At 45.3% G+C, this 15,960-nt stretch overlaps 1 protein-coding gene across 1 annotated transcript in view; it reads right to left on the bottom strand.

Moving 5' to 3' along the window:
- Positions 1-15,960, bottom strand: part of LOC144119757 (uncharacterized) — a 70,330-nt gene that overhangs the window by 36,047 nt on the left and 18,323 nt on the right. Inside the window, exon 4 of the mRNA XM_077652301.1 lies at positions 15,185-15,875. Within this exon, the coding sequence (XP_077508427.1) occupies positions 15,185-15,875 (691 nt within the window). The remainder of the gene's footprint in view (positions 1-15,184; positions 15,876-15,960) is intronic.

Raw genomic sequence — 15,960 nt, 5'->3', positions numbered from 1 at the left:
CGTCCCTACGGTCGTCATTTCGCATTTTTCAGATCCCGGTACATTGTCCGGCACAGATACAGTAGATGTCGAGTACTGGGTCAGCATGCATGGGCGTGTGAGCAGCCCTGACTAGTGGAATCCCACACTCGTGGTGGCGTACGTCGTATTCTATTTGAAATTCACGGCTAGCGTGCGGGTTGAAAGTCACAAAGACGAAATAACGAGCTGGGGCGTCTGCAAGTTGATGCATTCGGATATGTTGAGGAAACCCGTCAATCGCCAATCTCCAGATAGGAACGAGCTCGCCTGCTGCGCGCAAAATCACTACGAAGTCGTAAGCACCGCCGATGGTGGAAATTTCCGGAGGCCTTCACTATGGCGTCCCTCATAGCCTGAGTCACGTTGTCAAGTTAAAGCGAAATAGACCATAAACCTCTCGTTTTAGACATCTTAGTTTTGCGCATCAAAGCTGCCGACCCCACATCTCAGAGCGATGAGATTGGAGACTTCCTCAAAGGCACCGCCGAAGAAGCCTTTAATCTGCTTCTCTACAAAAAGTGCGAGACCTGTGATACTAATCTAGGAAAACCGACGCTCCGAATAGGCGAAGATCCGCCGCATTTCTCAGCAGTACACGCGCCTCTCAGATACGGCTGCGACGTTTTTTATGCGAGGATGCAGCACCACTGTGCCAACTGCCTTCATGTCAGCATATGCCGCGACTAGAACGCGAAGAAATGCAACCAATGGTACCTGCTAACTTGCAGCCATGTGAACACGAGGCCACTCCGATAATATTCCTATAATACAGGCTGTCGGCTATAAAACACTTTTATAACATTGGCATCTAGTCTGTTTGCTCTCTGACTGCTCTTGTTATTCGTCGCACTTAACTAATATTCCGCGTCTCCCTATAGCGCCTCGACAGACGGAACCCGTCTTATTGGCGAACACGCAAAGACAAGCAAATTTTGTTCAATTGCTGCAGCGTTCGCCTTATCTTACGATAATGACGGACCTCTTGGTCCTTGTCTCACGGCCGCATGGAGACCGTTACCTATTTCCCTCGTTTCTAAAGCACAGGCCCCGAGTTTTCTAACACCAACGCTCAAGCTCCGTTATCCAGCCACTCCATTTTGTCTCAGCACATATCCAGCCGCGTGAGGACGCCGGCCATGATTGGAAATTTTCAGGATACAGCGTACGAAGGTGGCGGTGTTGTTACAAGCCTGCGCGAGCATCTTTCTTTGCATCTTCGCACACGATGGCATTGCGGTGTCCACCATAGGGTCTGTCCTGATGAATGTATACTTTCACAGCACGGGTCTACTTGCCAAGAACATGCTTCTCGGCTAACGAACAGAGTATTTCCCAGCCATGTTACTACTAGAGGGGCGATAAATTGCTAAAAGGTATGAAGCTCTTGTGCGGAGATTTGCGAGAACTAACTAAAGCTGAACAGCGAGGGGCCAAAAAGACAGGTGGCACTGCCTCCTGCACCTGCCTTTCCAAAAATAGCCTAGGAGCGGGGCTTGCATCTCAGACGCACTGTGGAACCCTTACGGCACTCCTACGGGCCAAAATGTCCTGATAGGCGAGTACAAGGATTTTCCTTACCTGACAGGAATTTGCAGCTTATGAGCTGCCATAACTGCATTCCTACACGGCTAACAAACACAATGATTTTATTGGTCTTTTCAAGCAAATACAGTACATATGTTTTCGAGTAAATTCTGTAAATATCGAAAAAGGTATGCCGTGGCACTGGTGTTCACTGCTCCGAATAACGTTTCTAGAATCTGTGAAATGGTTGAACATTAAGCAGCGAATGTGGTTTGAGGAAATGATTCCTCTCGGGGAAACATGGGTTAAACCGTCCTTGCAAATTGAATGTGGTTTATCAAACGCCGTTGTGTTGCCGAAGGGTGCAGGTAGGTCGAACTGGCAGGTGTATTAGTTTACAGTAGTAGAGCACGAGGGGTCTTTAGAGAATGACAGAGAATCAACTTTCCGATCATTGTAAAGGGTGTAAAGACTGCTACCCGTATCTTTCTGCTACAGACTTCTTGCCTGTTCATTTATTGCAGATTAGGCGGGAAATCATTCAGGCCTATCTTGCGACTAGGTGACGGATCTGTCAGGGAACTGTACATCGTGCTAACTTGCAGCGTGGCTGGCTTTCTTCATCATAGCTGTTTACGGAGGGGTTCATGTCATGTCATTTGCCATAAAAATTTGGTTATTGTGTGTTCTGTAGTGTTGCTTGGCATGATATGTGATCTATGTATGCTTCCATAAACTTCAATTGCGAGAGCAGTGCTTTTCGTTTCTCGTTTTTTGTCCTCTTCATTCGCGCTGGCAGATTCAGTGAGACATCTTACCAAGAAGATCAAATGTCTTTTCTTCTGCAGTAACTGCTAAGACATACGTTCCGTAATGTGGTTCTGAACCACAAGGAAAACGCCCTGGTAACGAGGGGAAACGATAGAGTTAACGTGGCATGTTGGGTAAGTTGGTACGTGGTCATGGTTAACGAGCGAGAAAAAGATGAAGACGCGGGGAACAAAACGACAGCACGACACCTCCGCTCACCCGCAACTGAACGTTTATTCGGCAAAAAAACAGCAATGTATGTACAAAAGAGGCGAAGGTACAAAAGTAAACCAGAATATAATATTGAATGAAGCAGCACCAGGGATCCTAATCAGGAGAGGATTACACGCGTATTACAAAGCAGCGAATATCGGCACCAAAAGAAGAAATACCGGAGATAAAATCAAGTGCCATCTAGGAAAGCTATTTCAGGGCTTGTTAGGGTGATTGAAGGGGTTCTGATGTACGTGTCAACTGACTTTGTGATGTAATTAGCTTCCTTTAGTTCGCGTGTGAGTTGGTTAAGGCTTGTAAAAAGAACAGTAGTGTGCTCAAATGTTTGGCGCAAGTCGCTTACGTTTTCCTAGCTGGTCACATTCACTGCAGTGGTCTGCCAGATTATAGCGACCTGGGTTAAAATAACTGTTATGCTCCCTAAGGCCTATGTTTAAGCAGCGGCCTGTTTGGCCGATGTAAGCATGACCGCACCTCGTTAGAATTTTGTTGACTGCAATTTTACAGCATTCAGCACATTTGTTAACATGCTTGATGCCACAGACTGTACTGATGGATCAGGTTGTTGCGTCTTCTCGTTTTTGAAGCGAAAGCTTCACTACGCCAGGTTTTGAACCGGGTACTATCTGTGCATACCTGAACACCTTGGATCGCTCGATCGCTACGGGTGGCTGTTATAGGAGCAGACACCTGCCAATGCAGTATCGCATCACTGAACCACTGCCCCACTGCTCTAATAGTGGTATGAAGACACGCCGCCATTCACGATTGTTAAATAGAGAATGAGTAATTATGCTTATACGGACACTAAACTATAAAATACAACGTGTCAAGCCCTTAAGGTGGCGCTTAAGTGCCTGCTGCAATTGAATAATCACCACCTGCCTCCGCATGTCTGATCGGTTTATCTAAGTTAAACCGCTACCAATTATTCGACGGGCGCGCACAGACGGCAAAGCTTGGCGAAGGCAGAGAAAATAATGTCTACATGAAAGCGCTCACCTTATTCTTTCAGCCGATGTGAAGTTCTATGAATGTACGGGATTGCAGCAATCTTTTTCTTTTCACGCTTGCGCCAACTGCTGGCCGTGTGGTACCCGATAGATATTCACTCGCACAGACTTGAGAGGGCCGCTTCCAGGAACCCTACTGCTCTCAGGCTAGCTGCCTGTTCAAGAAAAGCTTTTAAGCACTGTGCAGGCATGATTTTACTAGGGCTGATCTGAGGACAGAAACGGCCACACCGTGTTAAATTTTTTTTTTGGCTGCGCAGAAGAGGAGTTCATGACCGGTTTTGAACTCCTGGGCGCGAAGCACCAGCAGACATGATGAGGCTGATGCTGCTGTGTGCCAGCGGACCAAGGTTCGGCGAGAGTTGTGCTTTCAGTGGAAAGAACTGCAGGCTACTGTGTGTGCATCTCGCGAGAGGGGCGGTGTCGTCGCGGAGACGCCGTTGCGCTTAGAGAGTTACCATATCTGCGAAAGGGCTGCTTTGTCCTCCTTGACGAGGAGATGCCGTTGTGCTAGGGCGTGCGCGCGCCCAGTGACAGCGCATCAAGGCTTTGCTCGCATTCAAACCGCGTTGGCCGAAGGGCACCACATTTACCAAGCTGCGTGGTCGTTCGAAACTGGGCTTGGCCCTTGAGGGTCACAGCGGGGTTTACGGAGTTTCTCCCAAGCCAACGCCCCAAGAGAAAACCGGGCGCCAGGCCGGGGGACGCTTGTACCGATTTTTAGCGGTGGGTGTTCGGCGGTGGGTTTCGAACCAACCAGCAGCCTAGAGGGGTGCGCAACCTACTTGCACTTGCACCTGCATAAGTGCAAACGTTTGGGTTCGAACAACACCGCGAAGGAAAGGAAGATAAAGGAAAACTCCTGGAAATGCTTGATCAGGCAGCTCAACGAAAACATAAGCATTAGTGTTCTCAAGGCGCACTCTAGAATGGCGATAACGTGAAAAAACATAAAACGGAGCAATCTAAAACACAGTGTCATGTACATAAGGGGACATTGATGATAACTCGGAGTTGGCTTTATTGATTGGGTACGGTATTATAATAACAAAGACCCCTCTAATCCAAAGTGGAGCTTTCAGATCCAAGAAATGGCCAAGAAACGAAATACAGGTGCAACCATCGCATGCAGATTTTGCCGGTAATTACATGCGTCCACACTTTTAGCACCAATCTCAGGGGCGGTGCTCTGCAGCCCTTTACTTCAATGCCGTGACAACCCGCCGTCTTCGGAGACGACGTCACGAATCAGAATAGGTTGAATCGATAGTTTCTAAGTGAAATTGCCTTGGTAATTATAGTATTTTTTGTTGTGCAGGAGAAACGTCAACATATTCAAACAAAGCAGAGAATAGATTTCTACTCTGGACATTAATTGGATGCACTACTTTTAAGTGTCTATTTAAGCTAAATTTCTTCCAAAGCCATTATACACATTCTCCTCGATTATTTTCTCTTATGGCACTGAATCTTTGGTGCATGTATTGAACTCACAAAATTGTTTTCGATAAAAGGTTTTGTTAGTTGCGAGCGCTTTTGTGTTGATAGCAAGTGCAAAGGTTGCATAAGAAAGTATATAGAAATTGAGCCTGATATAACTGTTTGAGGATTTATTTTATTTCAATTTATAAGCTGCGCTGGTTTTTGCAAAGATTCATTGCTCATATATTAATTAGTTGCTTCAAACATGTTGCTTAATCAAAATTAAAATAATAAATATATCTTTCTAGGATGTCTCTATGCTCCAAATTTTATTATTTAATCACTGATTGCGCCATTTAGACGCATGTTTTAGGCGCTTTAAAAATATCTAGTTTTCAAAAAGAAATACAACACCCCCCCCCCCCCCGAAACTTAGGTCGCGCCCAACGTATAGCGGTGGACTGCACTACCGCGGCCACATTTATTGCTGCTGCGCCGAAATGGTAGTCGACAGAGCGCTGGCGGTGGTGTCCGCCCGTGGGCAAAGTCGCAGCGTTTTAGAGCAGTATGCCGTGGCGCCACATTGTGTTCTTCGACACATTTTCCCGCACTGCTAACGCTCCACGTCAGGGTCACGCCGCATGCGTGACAACATGTGGCAACGGCTCAGTTGCTTTAAAGGAAATCTGAAAAATGCATTAGGCCATTCCAGACTAAATGGCTGACGTCATGTGATAACAAATATCTCATTTTTGACGAAAACATACCTATTATAGGACAGAAAATTGCGTAAACGCGAAGTTCACGTGGCGAACGCCACGCGCTGATCAGTGCAACTACGGTTTTGACATGTCTACAGCGCTTTCGCGAGGGAAAATGTTTCGCCGTCAAAGGGCACCGAAATATGCAGTAAGCAGCGTACCGAGCGTAGGAACTAACTCGGAGAGTCTCGCAAATAAATGAGCACAGAACAGACAAGGACGAGAAAGGCCAAATGCAGGAATTCGCGCTGTCGACAACAACAACAACAATTCGCGCTGGATATTTGGTCCACCCTCGGTGGACCTATTGCCTCGTTCCTTCCAAATACAGTCCTCTCGACTATTCCGCGCTTTCAATAATTCCAATGTCTCCACAACTTAAGCCATGAACCTTGAATTGCTGCGGCGGATTTTCAGTGCATGGCATTTCTTTGTAGTGTGCGGATGCATAGTTCAAGGCGTTGTGAGGTGTCCATGACCCTCTTGCGCCGCAGAATACCGGGACTAAATCTTTATTTAAGTTGATCGGTGTTGTCTATCACCAACCTTCACGAGTGTTGTGGCGAAATTGAGTCCGTAGATCACTTTTTCCTCTTTTTCCGGTGATTCGCATTGCTCCGTAAAGTTTCCTTGGATATCCCCCTCGCTTGAGTACCGCCAAGGGCTATGGTCGGTAATCAGTCTGCGATTATATTCACGACTGCATAATTACATAAGATAAATTCATCTGCTAGATTTAGAGTTCACTGCTTTTTCTTTTCCGTTTCTTTTTTTTATTTCTTTGTACACATTCCATTATAAGACCAAAATTATCCAAACACTCCACGCCTTGTCCACGAGTGCGTCTGTATCCACAATGAACCCTGGCCAATCCCCCACCGTGGGTATGTACCATTAAGCCTGAGGACATCATCATCATTATTAGGCTCGCACTTTGTGCAATTAGGCTGCGTGTGTGGGTTGTATGCAGAAAGTTCATAACAGCGATCTGTCAATGGCATTCACGCTCTCCTGTGATTGTTAGTAGGCCGGTGAAGCGGTTTCTTTCTTAGTGAATCCATATAATTGACCCACTTTTCGCAGGCTACGATTGTACTGAGACTAGAAATTGTCTGCTTTTTTCCTTTTTTAGCACGCACAGACGCGCGTGCGAGCACGTCGTCAACTTGTCAAGTTTGTCGGGAGCGCGTGGCATTATTTAATTACCGCGCACTGGAAAGGTGGATATTATTAGCGACATCCTGAAAAATATCTGAGAAGTACCGCGTGCTTGTACCGCCAGCTTTCATTAAAGCAAAAAGACAGCGCTCCTTCGTTCTGCTGAAGGCTACTGGTGCAGAAATGCATTGTGGTGATATTTTTCTCGAGATTAATCTACGTGCTGCGAAACATTGCACTCCGCCTGAGCATCTGGTCAACTTACGCTTCTTTGCCTTACTGCAGAGTACGCGTTGAGACATTGTGCAATTGTTTGCATGCTAAAGGTCACGTTTTCTACCGACACTACGTGCGAAACAGCATCAGCTGTGTACTGCACTAAAGGGGTGTAAGTTTACTGAATTCTGTTTTTCAGCAAAATTTACTTTGCAAAGGCATCACTCGCTTCATGTGAGGTAGGTCAGGTGGATGGAAGCTACAATAACGCCAGCGTTCGCTCCGGTATATTTATGGACGTTCTCTGCAGCCAATGAGTTAACCACACGCAAAGGCTATCATAAACGAAGCGAACGACAGCAGGCAGCGCACGCAAATGCGAGAGCGAAAAAAAGTGCCAGTCGCAAGGTTTTCAAGCAGTCTTTCTTGGTTCATCTCTCGAGGATATTGTGCACTCTTAAGCTAATGAAATTTAACTCTTGTACGATGCTTTTATTTTATTTTTTCCTTATGTTTCGCTGCATAACAAATCGGCGCCACACTTTCGCAATACTGTTCTTAGTGTCGAACTGACTTCTAGTTATCACATGAGCAAGTGCCCTTTACATAAGCTTCGACGACCTGCCTGCCAATTCATAGGCCGGCATTGAGGTTACCTGCGACTGCAGCAGCTGGCGTCATCATTTCGGTTGGAGTGGTTGCTGTAACGCACGCCAATTATTTAAATTTTTGTACTCTACTACTGTAAACTTCCTTCAGCAAGGACGCGAAAGTTAGTGTCCTAGATCGAGCCAGTCGACTGTAGTCCTTGCAGCAAAAGCTGTTATAGCATTAAGTAAAATAAAACTAGCCACCATTTGTTCAAATCTTGTTTGGAGCTTAAGATTTTTTCTGCATTAAACCTTTCAATCAAGTGGTTTAAAAAACTTCGGGAAAGCTCGGTCTTATGCACGGCAGAACGATCTCAACTCATCTTCAGTTTTACATTCGGACGATGTTCGACTTAATTTTCCGCGAATGGCACCTAAAAGTATTTTATCCTTCAAAGAAAAAAACGGTGAAAGCTGTGGCAAAAAAAGTGGTAGGTTTGGGTTATGGAGGTTTAACCTGCCAAAGCGACTAAGGCTATGAGAGACACCATAGTGAAGGGGCATGAAAATTTCGACCACATGGGGTTCTTTAGCGTGCACTGACATCGCACAGTACACGGGCCTCTAGAATTCCTCCTCCATAGAAATTCGGCCGCCGCGGCAGGAATCGAACCCGCGTCATTCCGGCCAGCAGCCGAGCGCCATAACCACTCAACTACCGCGGCGGCTTAAACGTGGTTGAGTTTTAACATAGTGAAACCAAGTAGAGGTACAAAAGCATTTGGTTAGGTTGGGTAGATCACGGTTTTGCTTTGCTGGGTCGTCCACTCGTCGGGCGACTATATTAGTTAGACAAGAGCATTAGTTGTTGAAGACGACGATGTGCAATGCACAGCGTGAGAGTGTGCATATTAGTTCGATTGTGGTATTAGTTGATGAATACAACGATGAACAATGCAAAGCGCGAGAGTGTGTTTCATTTCAGTTAGTTTACCTTAAGGGCTTTCGCATTACAGAGGATTGCAGTTTAACTTCAGGCGTGATCACCGGCGGCGATATCATAGTGCTCTCGTGGAGGGACCAGCGAAGTGATCTGTTCGTGAAGCCGCAGGTTAAAATTACAGACACGGTAATATTTATTTATTTATTAATGATTTGGCTAAGGTCATCGTCAAGTTCAAGCTTGACACAAACTCGCTGAGCCGCTTTGACCGCATGAAGTATTGCTTCGCACTAAAATACACTCGTGCAGATGTTTCTTGGAGTTTCAAGCAGAGGGAGATTCAGAACCCCAATTTCTTTGTGAGGTTACGCTTACCACGTTTGGTACTCAAGATTGATTTTTTGGGTTAGTTGAAGCGTCCATAAGCCAAGCCATTTCGCAATTTCTAATGTCTTTCACGCTTGAATTTCTGAATGGCCGCAAACTTTGCGTCATGACGTATGTTGATATTCGATAAAATTCACTGCATTCTACGCAGGAGCTTGGGATGTCTCCTCATCAGAAACGCTAAACAAGCTGGAAAATCATGATCCTCAATGGTTTATTTTCAACATGTTGAAGATGAGTGGTACTTAGACCACAGTAAAATTAGAGCAGTGCGATCGTTTGTTTTCTATCATTTGGGAACATCATCAATCCCCTCACAATATAAGCACCTTAGTTATTATTGCAAGCCTGCGTGTTTATAAGAAATGGTTGCGTGAATGATTTATATCTACTGAGTAATATAAAAAAAAACAACCATGAAACTGGACAAGGCCAGAAATTCAGGCAGCATAATTTACTGCCCAATTCTACAGAATTTAAGGCCACGTCTGGTAACTACGGCTTGAATGCTTTACCTATCCTGAAAGTAAGGAGTGCTTTCCTTCATTTTTATGCTTTTTCGAAAATAGTCATGCTACTTGTTTTGCTAGTTATATCTCGAGAAATTTTAAGATAAGAATACTTCAAACTAGTCGAGTTTTGTTAAGCTATTTTTTGCATAATACATTCCGCTTCCCATGTTGGAAGAGATGAGGGCATTAATTTACCGAGACCCTTCAATTGGTAAATCAAACTATTTCAAATTGCGTATCGTGACTTTGATACGGGATCCTGCGGCTACAGGGCTTGAGCGGAAACACATTTTGTAGTATAAGGGGCTATATGTGGACAAATTCATGAAAAAAGTTTGTATTTCAATTTTCAGATAGACAAAAAAAAACTGCGGAATTCCTGCCGTACACCTGCAAACGCCGTGCTAATATGAATATAGGAAGATATTTTAACATGGGCACAACCACACTAATAGCTCTGTCACATTGGAAGAGTGAACGTCATTCAAAATGAATGGCATTCGATGCATCTAGGGGCATTCAGTCTCTTTAGGTGCTGCACTTTAAGCAAAAATGTCATTAGCAAATGATAGTGATGGCGTTCGGTGAAAAAACAAATGGTACAATTAACGCATAAAATGTATTTGAAATTGTGAAGTATTTCAAAGCGGGTGAAAACATTGCTCTGCAATATTATAGTCTTCATATATTATTCGGAAGTGGCGTCAGTACCGAGAGTTGTTTCCTCGGCCAGGGTGTCCAATATGTAAACACGAGGACATTGAGGCCGACATTCATCACTTACTCTGCGACTGCCCAGCTCTCAAGCCTACAAGGATCCGGCTCCTGATGGTAGCAGGCCTTTCACCAAGCAACCCTGCTTCATACATTGCCTGGACGCAGGGACCGTACCATCGTTCTCAACTTGTCTTCATCAAATCAGCTAACCTTTTTCCAATCATTTAATGTCAACTGCATCATTGTTCACACCTTCACCCATTATTGGTGCCCTGGGGCAATACATTTCGCCTAAAAATTATTACTTGGTCATGCTGTAGAACGTTATAGACATAAAAGTTACAGCTTTACAGCCTAGCTTAACTCACGTGGAACGCCGAACAAACAAGAAATGCAGAACCCAAAATGATCGACGGTCTCGGGTACGGCCGTACTTCACGCTCAGCCGCTGCCGTCGGCCGCTGCTGAGACCTGGAGTAATAATTACCCACGGCAGCCTCCAGTGAGAACAACTTCACACTAAATTTATCATTTTTTTAGCAGACTTATAAAGCAGACTTATAGCAGACTTTTAGCAGACTTATAAAGCAGACTTATAATAATGTGCGGTGCGCACAAAATGTTTGTAGCGTAAGCTACACTAGCCGAGGTTGAGCAGTTTCGCGTGGTTCCTGGAGAGCCGTGCTGCGCATGCACGAGGAGCAGTGACGTCAGACAGGGAGGGCTCAGCTGGCGCGCCTCGCCGCTCTGCGGATCCTCTGGAAACCGCATCACGTCACCAACCACGTGACTGGTAATGTGACCAACCGCGTGACGAACCACGTGGCCAGCCACATGGTCTACCCCTTGCGCACTCAGGGAAAAAAAAAATCCCTGCGTCGAGGCTGGGAATCGAAACACGGCTTTTGAGGCTTGAGGCGGAGACGCCACCACTCCGCCGCAACGGCTCAAGGGGTAACCGGGAATAAAAGCGCATTTAGTGAATTTGCGCCTTTCATATATTAACTCTTCCGAACCACATGTCGCCGCGCTTACGCTACGTATATCCTGGCCTAACAGAGCTAGGCCGTCATCAGTTTTTTCGCTTTGCTAGTTTCACCTGCGTGTCAGGTATCTAGAGTAGATAGTTAGTTCTAGATCGAATGCGAATGAGTGCTTCAAGCTCATTCTACGGTGAACGTCATTCAAAGGTAATGACGTGAAGCGTTCTTGTGTAGTAGCCAATTAAAGGCATTAAACGCGAATGTCATTCTATTCAAATGACAATTAAATATGCTTGTGTGACAGGCGTATTATCCGCTTTTAAATAGGCTGCGAGGTCAAGCAGGATGCGGTCGCACTTTCATTTTTTCTTTCAAACTTTTTCATTTACAAGTCAGAGATTGCAGTCTGGAACTAAAGTATATATGCCTAAATTTCTTCTTTGGCTTATTGAAAATATTTCTTATAGCTATAGAGCATTCGTTTTTTTCTGTTGCTTGTCGGACACTGAAGATTTAGTAGTTTACTAAAGCTTCTTGAAGCATTTTACTTTTCGAATACGCTGCGAAGACACCGATGCCTCGATTTTCTGTCAATTCACGAAAGAAACTAAGGCTACGAGCAAACCAATATGTCCTTTGATAAATGTTTTGTAGTAAAGCTCTGTGCCGCATAGTCGTTACCCTGATAACAAGAGCAGACTTTCATGCTCTGCCCCCAGCAAGCAAAAAAGGTATAGTCAGATACAACTAAAGGCTGCAGTCAAGCTCCACCTACATCCAGGAGCGGCGCACAGAATTCCTCGACGAAAAAAGTAGTCCCTTGTTAAGACTTCTCTTGTGACCTAAACAAGAAGCTAATCACGAGAAGAAAGTTATAAGCTTTTGAATTCTTATTCCTGGTTTGTTTAATTAAGTCAAACATTATAATGCTGATTCGTTTACTTTTGATACTGGCTAGCGGAGGAATACAGCGTGCCGCGGGCTTTGGCGCAGTATTAACAACTGCTGATAATTTTTTATTTGTATCCTATTATAGATGAAGAAATGCACCTAGGGACGGCCTCCGATGAAGGCACTACTAGAGGCGCAATTTAGAGTTGCGATAGCACAACCGATCTGAAAAAAATAAGCCGTTTCTGAAATCAGACTGTTAATGCACTCAAGGAAATGTTTCTCCGCAACCAACTTGGTAATCACCTCGATGTGTTTCTGTAACTTTATAAAATTCATGGAGACGTAATCGAAGGAAGAAAACGCATTTGGTAAAAAATTTTTAATTTTAAACAAAACTGTTTTTGAAGAAGTGGGGAAATTGTATAACCACTATGTAAAACATAATTCAAAATAATGAAAAGGGCTGTGTTTAGTTAACGAGATACACACGCTTAAATAAACAACAGGCACAAGTTCCATGCTGCAACTTAGGTAGCTAGATTAAAAGTGTTGCTTCATTAAAGTAAAATTTCATAATTCGATATTCATATACCACAGGCATTTTTTAAGTTTTACTATTGATACTTTGAAGGCACATGCAAAGGCATATTGCCTCCACCATTTGCAGCCATTTGCCACCATCATTTGCCGCCACCATTTTTAGAGCTAGACTTCCCGGCTTTGGATGTGACTCAGCGAAAGCTGCTATACCTTTAGTGCAGCCACATGGCCTTACATTATGCCGTGGCACCACCATCAGGTGGCGCATTCTTACGCCCTCATCAGAACCTCCTCCTTCAATGGTAGCCAGCCTCTGTGTGGGTCTTCCCGTTACAGCCTACTTTCGGTGGCACATTCCTCAGCTCTTATCATAACCTGCCAAGCCACTGGGCCACCCGTCACTTCCTCTTTTCCTTCACTCGCTCACATGTGGAGAGAGAGATTTTCCACTCTTAAATTTGCCACATGGCCATGGTGGCGTCTATACAATTGAATCGAATAGGATTAAATGAACTTTTATTGTGCAATTCCATTTTTGAGGAACGCTACGTAAGCTACGACAACTTGGCAAGTAATTAAGCTCCTAATGAACTCGCTGTTGCTTTCACTGCAAAATTGAGGGCTGTAAAGCTAAATTAAATCTACAACGGCTTCCTCTCTTAAAGATAATAGTTCTACGTCAGCTGGCTATGACCGCTTAATGTAGGCTTCTCTCTCTGCTCCAGGCATAAAATAAATAACAATAAATGTAAACACACAGTTGTATTTCATTTTTCTGGCACCATAATTATTTGGTTTTTATTACTTTCTTTATTGTACCCATCACAATTTCTTTGTTTTGTTTGTCATGTGTTGTCACTGTGTAGGCTCATTACCTAAACGCTCAGTGGACTCTGCCACGCAACCAACTGCATGATGCCCAGTGACTGACGTCCCGATGTCCATTGCCTTGATTAAAGAACCTCATTGCCTTGGACTACATTATTTAAGCTTCGACACTAACTGTGCGCGTAACCAAGCTGTCACTACAGTGTGGTTGTCGTCTCTTTTCTTGGGATAATAGAAACGTAACAACGACCCTTGACCCCCAAAAATTTTGCGGCTCTTAAGGTATCATCAAGACACTTCCTCGCTACACCCTTGTACACCACCTGACAAAAAAGTAGAATTGAATGTAGATATGCAGAATAAAAAATAATAAAAATGCAGGTGCAATATGAGCGAAGACACGGAATGTAGTTTTGTAGAAAATAATTTTATTTCTCCTTCAGCGCCTTGCTCGAAGCTAACGCATAGAGAGAACTGGCAGCCATAACTTGTGTTCTTGTTAGTCGAATGAGTTGCAGCTGGAAGAATTCTGAAAACGAAGAAAAATTAAAAATTCATAGTTAGACATAACGGACGCCGACAGGATTTGTAGTATGCAACACCGAGAAAAACAATCCTAAACCGTAAGTGCAGTAGTTATTTTAGACCATTCTATCTATAAAAGGTACCAGCAAAGCAAAAAAACGCATGCATCTGCATTTACAAGGTTAATAGTTAGGGTCCACGGCAAATGAACTTGTCTTAAAATTGACGCGTTGGTTACAAAGTTCCTCATGCGGAACGGAACAGCAGCGTCCTTATTATAGTGACGATTAGATGCATTTCCTGCGCTATGTTTCAGCGCAGGGTGTGCTAAAGAATTTGGGGTACTTTTTAACCACACTCTTAAAAAAATTATCATAGCGTTTATGTTGCCAGCTATGATATTCAAAATCGGGGTCTGAAGTTCTTGAGATTTACAAGCGATAACTCCTGTTTGAACCGGCTCGCTTGCGTTGCATAGTATAAATTAACACCTTCTAGAGAATTCAAGTACTTGCCATTGAATTATCTTATGTGATCACCCGAATCTGACTGAACAATCGACCTCAATCTACCAAAAAATTCCCACTAATGGACTTTAGGACTAATTAAAAAATTTGTTGGCCCTCGGATTTTCAAATATTGCGGTTCTCTGCGATTCGTCCAGTAGGGGTCACGCTTTGGCAATTACCCGACCATTTCAATCGCATTTACAGATCGCTTGGAGTCCTCATAGTACTACTAGCACAGTTGTGCAGCGGTTAAGTCAAGTCAAGTCAAGTCATCTTTATTCTGCAGGTGGCTGGCTAAAACACTGCCACTGGTGAGGCTGAGACAACGGTTGCTCCTTGCAAGCTCCGGTATGGTTCATGCCCAGCGCGAACGTCCACGGGTGTCAATTGCATTGAACTGCCACCAGTCGTGGTGGGTTGTTTGAACGCCATATGGCGCGTAGGTCGCCACCTGCCACAGTGGGTAGGTTTTGATGACATCACAAGACAGTGCAATCTTAATCGTCCGATGGCGGATTTTCATAACAGAGAAACCGGAAAGTTTTGCGGACTGACCTATATTCTGTCGTATTAACGCGGATATAAACTCATACTCACACTTCTTCTTGCGGAGAAGAGCACCGTAGTGGAATGGAGAGCCGAGGCCGTAGCCGTAGTTCAGGCCGTAGCCGAGCAGACCATGGCCGAAACCGTAGTGGCCGGCACCGTAGCCGAGAGTGCCAACACCGTAGCCGTAGACTGGGGCGGCGTGGTAGGCAGCGACCGCTGGGGCAGCGTGAGCAACGGTGGTGGTGGCAACAGCTGGGGCGGCGTGGACGGCAGCGAAAGCTGGGGCAGCGGCATAGGTGGCGACTGGAGCGGCGTGAGCAACGGTGGCGACGGCTGGGGCAGCGTGGGCGACAGTGGTGACGGCTGGAGCAGCGGCAACAACTGGAGCCGCAGCGTAGGTAGCGACCGCTGGGGCAGCGTGGTAGGCGGCAACGCGAGTCACAGCTGGGGCGACGGCGTAGGTAGCCACGGCTGGGGCAGCGTGGGCGACGGTGGTCACAGCTGGGGCAGCGTGGGAGACAGTGGCGACAGCTGGAGCGTGGGCAACGGTGGCCACAGATGGAGCGTAGCCAGCGTAGCCAAGACCGTAGCCGTATCCTCCGTAGCCAAGGCCGTAGCCGAGACCGCCATAGCCGAGGCCGTAGCCGAGGCCACCGTAACCAAGGCCATAGCCGAGGCCGTAGCCGGTGTAGCCAGCAAGAGCGCTGGTGGCAAGAGCCAAGAGGACGCAAGCACGGATCTGGAAAATAAATTTGTTGGGATATTTCTATTTGCAGAGGGCTTGTTTTAACACCGAAACTGCGAACTGTGGGTGGTTGTTTAGG

Source organism: Amblyomma americanum, chromosome 2, assembly GCF_052857255.1.
Source record: "Amblyomma americanum isolate KBUSLIRL-KWMA chromosome 2, ASM5285725v1, whole genome shotgun sequence".
NCBI lineage: Eukaryota > Metazoa > Arthropoda > Arachnida > Ixodida > Ixodidae > Amblyomma > Amblyomma americanum.
This window is presented reverse-complemented; position numbering and strand designations above follow the sequence as displayed.